Consider the following 11882-nt stretch of genomic DNA (forward strand, 5'->3'; position numbering starts at 1 on the left):
TGGATGCAGAGCCTTCCGTGAACAGCCTGATGTTTGAGTGTTGTTTTTCTGGTAAAGTCTCCGTGGAAGCAGGAGGCGAATGTCCTCAGCTGGGTGTCAGCGCCATCTCATCCATTGCATGCTGCTTTCTTCAACAAGGAAGAGGAGAGCAGCCCCCCTCACTCCCCATCTCTAGCCTTTAAAATAATTTTTTGAATATTTATTTATTTGGCTGTGGTGGGTCTTAGTTGTGGCACGCGGACTCTAGTTCCCCGGCCAGGGATTGAACCTGGGCCCCCCGATGTTGGGAGCGCAGAGTCTTAGCCATTGGACTGTACCAGGGAAGATCCCAAAATAATTTTTAATATCAAAAACTCATCTTTTTGACATTTTACCAAGTTCTTTCAGGTATATCTACCTATGGGATGGATGTTATTTCCCCACTGCACCCATGAGAAGGTAGAGGCCAAGTCAGAATAAAGGACCCCTCCCCAGGCGCGTAGCTGGGGTCACAGCGTGGGAGCTGAAGCCGTGTCGCCTCGATTTTTGTGGAGTTGGACTCTTCCTGCGCCCCACGTGCACCTCCTGTAACTGCGTGTTCCGTGGTGCATCTCGGTTATTTATCAAAGTAACCCCGTGCCCTTTGGCTTTTTAAAGCAGGGTCCTTCACTGAGACAGAGCAACACTGAGACAAAGCGAAACCACCAGCGGTGGCAACGGTGTTGGTGAGAGATGCCGTGAAAGAACGTTCATCCCAGCAGCTCAGCTAACCCCGGCTCTGAGACCTCCGGGGGCCACCACGATGTGTGCTGACTGCCATTTCGTCTCATTTGCAGAGCAGCTCAGGGAAGGTGCTGCTGTTAGCACCGTGCGTGCAGCTGAAGGGAGAAGGGAGGTGACTCGCCCAGGCTCGCAGGTGTCGCTGGGGAGTAGAGCTGGGCTTGGAACCGGGGTCTCTGCAGTCCAGACTCCTTCCAGGGCTTCCCCTCAACCCCCTCACAGGATAAGTCCAGCCTTCAGAACTCAGCTGGGATGCTCACAGCCTCGAGTAGCCTTTCTTCCCCTTGCTGGGCCGAAGCCCCCGTGTAGACTTGATCTTGCTCCTTTGCGGTGTTTAGCTGAGTGGGAGGTTTACGCACTCATGTGCCAATCTGCTCAGGGTCTGTCCCTCTTTCCAGCCTCAGAGTTTCTGAGGACAGGGACTGTGCCTGTCGGTTTCTTCCCTGGCACTCAGCGGGCTGCTCACTCCCCACCCAGTTGGTTGAATGACTGAAAGATGGAAAGGGGGACAGTGGGCATGTGCAGGGAGGTGCCTGAGCCTGGTCTGTCTCTTTTCCCCTCTGTTACACCTGGAGCTTCCTTGAAGGTGTTCTGTTAACCTCGTTGGCGGGTGGTGCCATCTGAGGTCGGGTGAGGAGATGGGAGAAGGCCAGGTGAGGGAAGGAGGTTCCAGGCATGGGAGGCAGCCTAAGAGCAGCCCAGAGTCAAGAGTGAGAGGAGGAAGGAAACAGGAGTCAAAAAGCAGGGTCATGGGGACAGCAGACACAGGGCACAAAAACCCCAAGTGCAGGTGATGGGTGGGTAGTGGTGGCCAGACTTGGGGAAGACCCGGGGTGATGCCGGGAAGGGGGCTGTGCAGAGACCTCGCCTCTGTGGCTGTGTCATCTCGCTTCTTCAAGCAGGAAGCGCGGCTGCAGAGCCCGACCACATGAGCACCCCCGGCCCCCGGAGCCCACTCGGTAGTCGAGTCTGTGCTCTGCCTGAGCCCCTGGCCAAAACTCCCGCCCACGCAGGTCAAGGTCCCCCGGCCACCGGTTGCCCATCACCCTTCCTGTGAGTCACCCCTGCTGTCAGCAAATTGGTGGGAACCTCTCTTTTTTTTTTAAACCTCTTCTCACACTTTACACACACTCGCACACATACAAATAAAAGCACCTCTCCTTCGCCGAGCCTAGCGCATCCCTGAAGACGCAAAGGAGAGCGTCTTTCTTGGGATAGGGTGTTATGTCCTGTTACGTGAATGCGAGTGGGGGCGCATCACCAACAGCTTGAAAAAAACCCAACCATTTCCGCAGTATTGCTTAACACCCGTAAGCACCTAAAAACCAGCCCGTCAAATATTTCTGCAAGAATATAGAGCATCAACAGCAGCGAACACGGAATGATTTGATGCTCTGATGACCTTGTTACTCCTGTATATGATGCTGTACAGTGCTGGTTCTGAATTTTGATTTTTTGTTTCTGTCGTGTAACTACTTTGTAACTCAATAGAAGCGAGGGTGAAATCGCCTGTTAAAAATACCAAAGAGAGTATCTAAATTGGACTCTGGTTGGGAGTTGGCTTGCCAGAAGTAAACCCTGAGGTGGACTTGGGGTGGCAGGGCGCTGGTTTGCTGCATGATGATTTCCGCCACCAGGAGCGCTGGCTGTGCTCCTCTGCAAGGCAGACGGACGCGCAGGACACTCTCACAGGTGCCTGCCCTTGAGCCCCTCTGGCAGGCGTGCGCGGTCCAGGTGGTGTGTTTCAGGTGAAAGCCTGTATGTTGTTGTTCAGTCGCTAAGTCATTTCCGACTCTTCGCGACCCCATGGACTGCAGCACGCCAGGCTTTCCTGTCCTCCACCACCTCCTGCAGTTTGCTCCAAGTCATGCCCATTGAGTCGGTGATGCCATCCATCCATCTCGTTGTCTGTCGCCCCCTTCTTCTCTCACCCTCAGTCTTTCCCAGCATCTGCGTAGTACAGTAGATACTCACATGTGAGCGTTTGAATAGCAATAGGCACCTGTATACAGTATGTGCATGCACATGTGTGTACGTACGTGTGGATCCACACACAAGTCTCCCACACCTGGGAGACCCTCGGGGACATGTGGATTTGTATCCCTAGCACTGGGGTTTTATTCCCAGTGCAGGTCGGAAAGGCACTTTGGGGTTAACCTGGCTGAGTGCAGCCAGCGTTACCCACCTTGCTGACTCACACCCCTGAGTCAGTGGGACCACCCTTCAATAAGGAAGGTGCCCCGCTGCCCCATGTGATGTAAGATCAAGTGCTGGGCATGTCAACAAAAATGCCCAAAGGGCTCCTGCAGCCTCTTCAGTTCAGTTCAGTTCAGTCTCTCAGTCGTGTCTGACTCTGTGACCCTGTGGATTTCAGCACGCCAGGCCTCCCTGTCTATCACCGGCTCACGGAGTTTACTCAAACTCATGTCTGTTGAGTCGGTGATTCCATCCAACCATCTCATCCTCTGTCATCCCATTCTCCTCCCGCCTTCAGTCTTTCCCAGCATCAGGCTCTTTTCCAATGAGTCAGTTCTTCACATCAGGTGGCCAAAGTATTGGAGTTTCAGCTTCAACATCAGTCCTTCCAATGAATATTCGGGACTGAGTTCCTTTAGGATGGACTGGTTGTATCTCCTTGCAGTCCAAGGGACTCTCAAGAGTCTTCTCCAACACCACAGTCCAAAAGCATCAATTCTTCAGCCTTCAGCTTTCTTCACAGTCCAACTCTCACATCCATACATGACTACTGGAAAAACCATAGCCTTGACTAGACAGACCTTTGTTGGCAAAGTAATGTCTTTGCTTGTTAATATGCTGTCTAGGTTGGTCATAAGTTTTTGTCTTTTAATTTCATGGCTGCAGTCACCATCTGCAGTGATTTTGGAGCCCCCAAAAATAAAGTCTGACACTGTTTCCCACTGTTTCCCCATCTATTTGCCATGAAATGATGGGACCAGATGCCATGATTTTAGTTTTCTGAATGTTGAGTTTTAAGCCAACTTTTTCACTCTCCTCTTTCACTTTCATCAAGAGGCTCTTTAATTCTTCTTCATTTTCTGCCATAAGGGTGGTGTCATCTGCATATCTGAGGTAATTGATATTTCTCCCAGCAATCTTGATTTCAGCTTGTGCTTCGTCCAGCCCAGAGTTTCTCATGATGTACTCTGCATATAAGTTAAATAAGCAGGGTGACAATATACAGCCTTGACATATTCCTTTTTCTATTTGGAACCAGTCTGTTGTTCCATGTCCAGTTCTAACTGTTGCTTCCTGACCTGCATACAGATTTCTCAGGAGGCAGGTCAGGTGGTCTCATATTTCTTTCTCTTTAAGAATCAGACTCTGCAGATCACCAATAGAAAGCCACTCGCACTGGTCAGGGATTTCCTTCCTGGGGCTCCTGGTATTCAAGGGGTGGCCAGACAGTGGGTACCCCTGTGTCTCTGGAGGTGGCCCCTGCTCGCCCAGAATGCCTGGAAGGTGGTGGTGCCTGTTTTGAAGGACTTGGTGGTGGCTCACGGAGGCCCAGCCACCGGCCCACACAGACAGGTGACTGTCCACCTACGTGTGAGCCACTGCTGCCCCGCATTGGTGGCTGGTCAGCCTTGTCGTGTGAAGGGGGCACGTCACCATTACACTTACGGCCCTGAGGGTGTAAACGATAGGGGACCAGTTTCCGCTGCTACCAGACACCCAAGATCACTGAAAATAGGCGTTCAAACAGAAGCCTGCACGCGGATGTTCAGAACTGTAGTATTTACAACCCAAAGGTGGAAGAACCCAAATGCCCATCAGTGGACAAATGGTTAGAAAAGATTCGTATGATGGGATGTTATTCATTCATAAGAATGACACGTGCTGCAACATGGAGGAACCACGGACAGAAGTGAATGGAAAAGCCAGACCCGGAAAGAAGACTGTGTGTCCTCTGGTTCCGTTTCTATGTAACGTCCAGAACGGCAACTGTGTGTAGACTAAAAGTGGATGAGTGGTTTCCAGGGGCTGGTGGGGATGGGCTGGGGGGGACATGGAGCCTGAAGGGCATGGGCTTCTTTCCGTGGAGATGGAAACATTCTAACGTTGACTCCGGTGGCTGCACGCGTCTGTGAATCTACTAGAAGCCATGAATTGTTTGCTCTCAGTGGATGGCACGTGAACTATGGCATGTGAACTGCTCTTTTGTGCTGGGTCTCCTTGCCGCGTGCGGGCTCTCTCCAGTGGCGCCTCTTCCTGTGGTGCGGGCCTCCTCACTGCTGGCTTCCCTGGTTGCGCGCATGCTCCAGTGTGTGGTCTGGCAGCTGCAGCACACGGATGCAGTAGTTGTGGTGCGTGGTTCTAGTTGCCCTGCGGCCTGGGGGTTCTTCCCAGACCAGGGATCGAACTCCTGTGCCCTGCGTTGGCGGGATTCTTAACTGCTCTAGCACCAGGGAAGTCTTGGACTGTATCTTAAAAAAGCTGTTATTTTAAGAGAGTGAGTGAGAGAGTGCACTGATTTCTGTAGTTCAGGATACCTTCAGGGCTGCAAAATGTATAGAAGTGGTAACATCTCATCCTGTCTCCACGCAGCAGCTCTACTCAGGGAGCCCAGAGACGCTGTTCTTGTCAATAATTGGGGCCTGTCCACATCCGCCACTGTTCTGCTTGAACTGGAGACACTGCAACTTTGATGCATCTGATCCCCGAGTTCCATGAGGGTAGCACAGAAACTACCGGCTTCCCAGGAGGCTCAGTGGTAAAGAATCTGCTTGCCAGCGCAGGGGACTTAGAAGAGTCAGGGTCAACCCCTGGGTCGGGAAGATCCCCTGGAGAAGGAAATGGCAACTCACTCCAGTATTCTTGCCTGGAGAATTCCATGGACAGGGGAGCCTGGTGGGCTACAGTCCGTGGGGTTGTGAGGACACAATTTAGCAGCTGAGCACACACAGCGCAGAAACCACCGGATTGATAAGCTGACTCAGCAGAGGATGCTGTGGGCTGACCCTTATGCTAGAGTGGTCACTGATGCACATTGAAGGCACTTTGCTCTGAACACTGCAGCCCTTTGCTCAAGGCCTGGGGGGGTTAAGGCCTCCAGAAGCAGTCGTCGACCTATAGCAGGTGGAAGTTGGGGGATAGATACCCCAGCTCCCTCCCTCCTCCATGGGGCAGCCTCTAAGGGGGCTCTTAATCCCCGTGGGGTCAGCTCCCACTGCCCCTGGGGTACCAGCTTGGTAACATAGCAACTGCTTGCTTCCCCGTGCCTCTGCCGGTGTTCCCTAGCATCTGCTCCCGGGGCAACTGCATGTGCTCAAATCGCGGTCTCAGAATCTGCTTCTGGGGGAAGCCAAGCCAAGCCACCTGGGAGACCTTCTCATTTCTTGTGCCGCAGTCTGAGTCTGTGCTCCAAGCCAGGCTCTGACGCAGGCGGCCGTGCACAGGACGGACACGACCCTTGTCCTGCTGGGGCTTGGAGGGGAGAGCGGATGGGCAGTAAACAGATGAACCTGTGATTGCAGATGGTGCTGGTGAGGAGCTTTCCGGGGAACCGACCGATGACTCGTGCAAAGCACTGGCAGTGTGCCTGGCGTTATAGTGTGTGCTTTGGGAGAGCTGTATGTGATTATCATTGCTTGGATTTGTATTCTCACAGTTGAACTCAGTGTGTCTGTAAGACCGTTGGGGGCCAGGACTGTGTACATTCAGGGGATTGTCTGGCTGACAAAGTGTGATGAATCAATACTCCATGTTCATGGATAGAAAGACTCGATATGTCAGTTCTCTGCAACCGAGGGTCGTCAACACAGTCTCCATCAATATCCTAGCAGGCTCTTCTGTAGACAGTGACAGCCTGACCCTACAGTTCATATGGAGAGGCGGGACACCTGACAGCCAGTGCAGTGTCGTAGGGCAAAGTCAGACGGGGCTGCAGCCTCACGCTGAGACGTACAGTAAAGTCACAGTTATCAGGGCAATCAGGGAAATAACAGACCCATGGAACAGAAGAGAGAGACCAGAAATAGAGCCACACAAATAGTCAGCTGACCTTTGATAATGGACGGGAGGCTCCGATGGAGAAAGCATGGTCTTACCAGAAGTATGATGAATAGGCCAGTACTTATCTGGGCAAAGAGGGGAGCGATCAGGATGACGTCATGGAGGTGTCCAGTCCTGCTGATGAGGGCAGACACCTGCAGCCCTCTCCTGGGACAGGGCTGGCCTCCAAAGGGTGCTCCCTTGCAGTGAAGTGAGGGGCGGTGGTGCAGGGGTCATTGAGGCTGTTTATGTCATCAGAGTAGCTGTTGTATTTCATTCTCTTCCCATTTCCTGTTTTCTCTATCTTTTAAAAAAAAATTTATTTGTCTGGGTCTTAGTTGTGGCACATGGGCTCTGTGTTGTAGCCCTGTGAACTCAGTAATTTTGGTGCGTGGACCCCGGAGGGCATGGGCTTAGTTGCTCTGTGATGTGTGGGATCTTGGTTCCCGGACCACGGATTAAACCAGTGCCCGCTGCGTTGGAGGGCGGATTCTTAACCGCCGGCCCACCAGGGAGGCCCCTCTTTCTCTCTTTGTGTGTTGCGTGGTCGTCTCGCCCTCCCCGTCTGGGTAGCTTGTCTCCTCTCTGTGTGTGGTTGTCCCTGACCCTGGTTGACCCTGTTTGTGTGTGTTCATATCTGTGCGTGTCTGTCTCCCTCGGTCTCTCACTCTGTCCCATCTTGAGGTCTGTCCCATTGTCCCCATCACTCTCTCCTTCCTCTTTTTTTTTAAAAAATATTTATTCGGGCACACCATGTGGCATGTGGGATCTTAGTTCCCTGACCTGGGATCGAACCAGTGCCCTCTGCATTGGAAGGCCGATTCTTAACCACTGGACTGCCAGGGAAGTCCCTGTCCCCTTCCCCTTTTAACAATCGTATGTTTATTATAATTTTGCTGTAAAGAAAAAAGCTCACAGTAGGCCAGTTCAGAAATTCCCTCTTAGCAATATTTTATGGGGAAAGAGAATGGTTAGATAATCATTGCTAGACTAACTATGGGGGAAAAAAAAGAGTATTTGCTTAAAGTCGCTAGACTCTTGACTGGCTGGGTGGGTGAGTAACTGATTTCTGAGAACACACCTTAATACCTTAGATGTTCCCAGATAACCGCTAAAGCAGGTAGATCAGCCCTGCTGATCTGACCTCTCAGAAGGTGGTGGGTCTGAGCGCACACAAAGTCTCTGTGTTTTGTTGTTGGCTTTTGAGGAATGAGGATAAGAAGAAAAGATAAGATTCCCTGGTTTCAGGGTTGGATGAAGGGTGGGATTATACCTCCCACCTCTCTACCCCGCAAGGTTTAGAGACCCCTCCAATACTAGGGCCATTCATAATTGCTAAGTGTCTCAAAAACTTTTTTTTGGCTTGAAAAAAATTGTAGATTCAAATAACACAAAGTTTCTGTGTGCCATTCACCTAATTTCCTCCCATGAAAACATTTTTCATAACCATAGTTATCAAACCCAGGAAACTGAGCTGGTAAAATGTTCTTAAATCATAATTAACAATGGAGTATTACTCAGCCATTAAAAAGAATACATTTGAATCAGTTCTAATGAGGTGGATGAAACTGGAGCCTATTATACAGAGTGAAGTAAGCCAGAAAGAAAAACACCAATACAGTATACTAACACATATATATGGAATTTAGAAAGATGGTAACAATAACCCTGTATACAAAACAGCAAAAGAGACACTGATGTATAGAACAGTCTTTTGGACTCTGTGGGAGAGGGAGAGGGTGTGATGATTTGGGAGAATGGCATTGAAATACGTATAATATCATATATGAAATGAGTCGCCAGTCCAGGTTCGATGTACGATACTGGATGCTTGGGGCTGGTGCACTGGGACGACCCAGAGGGATGGTATGGGGAGGGAGGAGGGAGGAGGGTTCAGGATGGGGAACACATGTATACCTGTGGCAGATTCATTTTGATATATGGCAAAACCAATACAATATTGTAAAGTTAAAAAATAAAATAAAATAAAAACCATAATTAGTTACTTTTTTATCTTTTATTGAAGTATAATTGAGTTACACTGTTATGTCAGTTACTGCTGTACAGCAGAGTGACTCCTTTATACATGTATATACATTCTTTTTCACTGTGACTTATCACAGGATACTGGATGTAGTTCCCTGCGCTCTACAGCAGGACCTTGTAGTCATTCATTCTGTGTTACCAGTTTGCATCTGCTAACCCCAGGCTCCCAGTGCAGCTCTCTCTCACACCCCGCTCCTTTGGCAACACAGTCTGTTCTCTCGTGTCCCTGATTCTGATTCTGTTTCATAGAGAGGTTCCTTTGTGTCGTATTTTAGATTTCACATGTATGTGATGTGCGTGTGCTCCGTCGCTCAGTCATGTCTGACTCTGCAGCCCTCCTGGACTGTAGTCCGCCAGGCTCTTCTGTCCATGGGATTTCCCAGGCAAGAATCCTGGAGTGGGTTGCCATTTCCTCCTCCAGGGGATCTTCCCAGCCCGGGGATCAAACTGTGCAGTGTCTCCTGCGTAGCTGGTGGACGCTCTACCACTGAGTTACCGAGAAAGCCCATGTGAGTGATGCCATGTAGTATTTCTCTCTCTCTTTCTGATTTACTCCACTTACTGTGCTAATCTCTAGTTGCATCCAAGTTGCTGCAAATGGTATAATTTTGTTCTGTTTTATGGCTGAGTGGTCAGGCCATAATGAGTTTTCATCATTTTTTTATGTGGACTCAGTTTTGGTTTGTTTGAAGAGTTTTAAGGAATTTTATCACATGTATAGACTTGTGTAACCACCACCACCACACACAGAGTGCAGAATAAATGCTGTTTATTTAAAGTTTTTTCACTTTACTTCATGACTCTTGTCCTCCAAACTGTTTTCAGTCTGGCTAGATCCATGGTAAGACAGTGGAAAGCCTTTAGTTCATTCCACCCCTTCCTCCCCTAATTTAAGTATCTCGCCTCTTCTGCAGAGATACTGTAGAGATACTGCAGAGATTCTGTAGAAAATCCACCTACCAATGCAGGAGATGCAAGAGATTCAGGTTTGATCCCTGGGTCGGGATGATCCCCTGGAGGAGGAAATGGCAACCCACTTTAGTATTCTTGAGTGGAGAATCCCATGGACAGAGGAGCCTGGTGGGCTGTAGTCCACGGGGTCGCAAAGAGTTGAACATGACTGAGCACACACATGTCTCATTTTACTGTTATGTGTGAACAGCTTTGAACCTTTACTGCTACTTCAACTCTGACTCTAAAATGCCCTGGTTCACTTGGGTCTGTTTGCTTCTTGGACTCCAGGTCAAAGCTGAGGTCTCCTTCCTACCCTCTCATTTCTAGGAATACCTCTCTTTGCTGTTTCTCTGTTCAGTGCAATAACAGAGGTATATGTCCCAGGATTCTTATGGTTGCATGCGACAGAAATTTCCCACTAACCAAAGCTAAAAAGAATTGATTAGGTCACATAGATAGCGTATTCCAATGCAGAAGAGGCTTCAAGCCCAAACGGACCCAGGAGTTTGATAGTGCATCAGGGCTGAGTCATTTTGCCTTCCGTGTGCCCAGCAGCATGGACCCTGCTACCCCTCGACTCATGTTTCCTCAGCCTGCAGCAGCAGCAGGAGAAATGTGATGAATGGCTTTGGCCAAGCAAGCCCTGGGAGGATGCTGATGGGCCCAGCTTAGGCCGTGTGCTCCTCCCTGAATCCTGACCAAGAGGTGGGATGCCTTGGTCATTTCTGGGCCCCTGGGCCCCTCCTTTGGCCTGTTGTGGTGGGAGGGGGGTGGACCATCTTCATCTCAGGCGTGTGAAGTGGGTCCATCCCAGGAAAAGGTACTTTTCTGACAGAAGAAAAGGCGGAAGGGATCGATGGACTTGTCTCTTTGTGACACTCCTTAGTTCACTGGACCTCCTGAGATAGGAGCAGGGTCCCTCATGCAACAAACAGCCATCCTGTGAGGGGAGGGGCTCACCTTTGAGTCAGGGGCCGTCCTGACCTTTGCCCAGGAGAAGGTCGGAGTCCTGTGGCTGGGGTTCTAGGGAGGATGAATTTCCTCTTTTTCTGTCATCTAGGGCTTCCCCAGTGACTCAGACAGTAAAGAATCTGCCTGCAGTGTGGGAGACCTGGGTTCAATCCCTGGGTCAGGTAGATCCCCTGGAGAAGGGAATGGCAACCCACTCCAGTATTCTTGCCTGAAGAATCCCATGGACAGAGGAGCCTGGCGGGCTACACTGTAGTCCATAGGGTTGCTAAGAGTCAGACGCGACTGAGCGACTCAGCATTGCTGCACAACAGCTCTCCCAGCACCGAGTGCCTGAGAACCACACGCATTTCATTATTTGCACAGAAAGCTGTGAACGGGCAGGGCCTCGGGGCTGGTCGAGCTTGTCTTCACTCTGGACAGTGAAGAGCCGGGCGGGGTGTCTCTGGGGTGCAGGCACATGGCGGCAGCCTCAGATGGGGTGACGTCCAGCTTCTGACCGGCTGCTGTTGCTTTTCCTTCAGTGGACATCATGGAGATAAAGGAGATCCGGCCGGGGAAGAGCTCCAAGGATTTCGAGCGCGCGAAAGCGGTCCGCCAGAAGGAAGAATGCTGCTTCACCGTTCTGTACGGCTCCCAGTTTATCCTCAGCACGCTCAGCCTGGCAGGTGGGCGCCCGCCGCGCGCGTCCCCGCCCCGCGCCTCGGCTTCCTTCCCAGAGAGCGCTCCAGCGGGATGCCCACCCCTGCCCCCCTGCTAATGCATGTTTGGGGCATCCCGGTTTCGAATCCTGACCCTGCCTCTTTCTAGCTGTGTGGCTTTGAGTAAGCGACTCCACCTCTCTGAGCTACAGTTTGCTCAGCTGTAAAACAGGACCCAGTTCATCCTCGTGCTGACCTCGTGGAGAGGTTGAAAGGATTACCTTAAGGGCCCGTTTGGCTCATGCTGTGCTGAGAACTGAAGGCAGGTTACATTTTTTTGTCCAGCCAAGCGTGGCCTGCACCATTTACTCGGCTTAGCTGATCTGAAGGAACGATCCTGAAACCTTCTGTCTCATACATGCATACATGCACACACGCAGTGCACACACATAGACACGGTCTGGAGGTGCGATGTCTGGTCCTCCTCGTGAATCCGCCAGA

The 11882-nt window shown here is 50.8% G+C and overlaps 1 protein-coding gene across 1 annotated transcript in view; it reads left to right on the top strand.

Annotated features, from left to right (window-relative positions):
- PLCG2 (phospholipase C, gamma 2 (phosphatidylinositol-specific)) overlaps positions 1-11882 on the top strand; it is a 162481-nt gene that overhangs the window by 57741 nt on the left and 92858 nt on the right. The window contains exon 3 of the mRNA XM_010850801.1: positions 11265-11408. Within this exon, the coding sequence (XP_010849103.1) occupies positions 11265-11408 (144 nt within the window). The remainder of the gene's footprint in view (positions 1-11264; positions 11409-11882) is intronic.

Source organism: Bison bison, unplaced genomic scaffold (assembly GCF_000754665.1).
Source record: "Bison bison bison isolate TAMUID 2011002044 unplaced genomic scaffold, Bison_UMD1.0 scf7180017864295, whole genome shotgun sequence".
Lineage (NCBI taxonomy): Eukaryota > Metazoa > Chordata > Mammalia > Artiodactyla > Bovidae > Bison > Bison bison.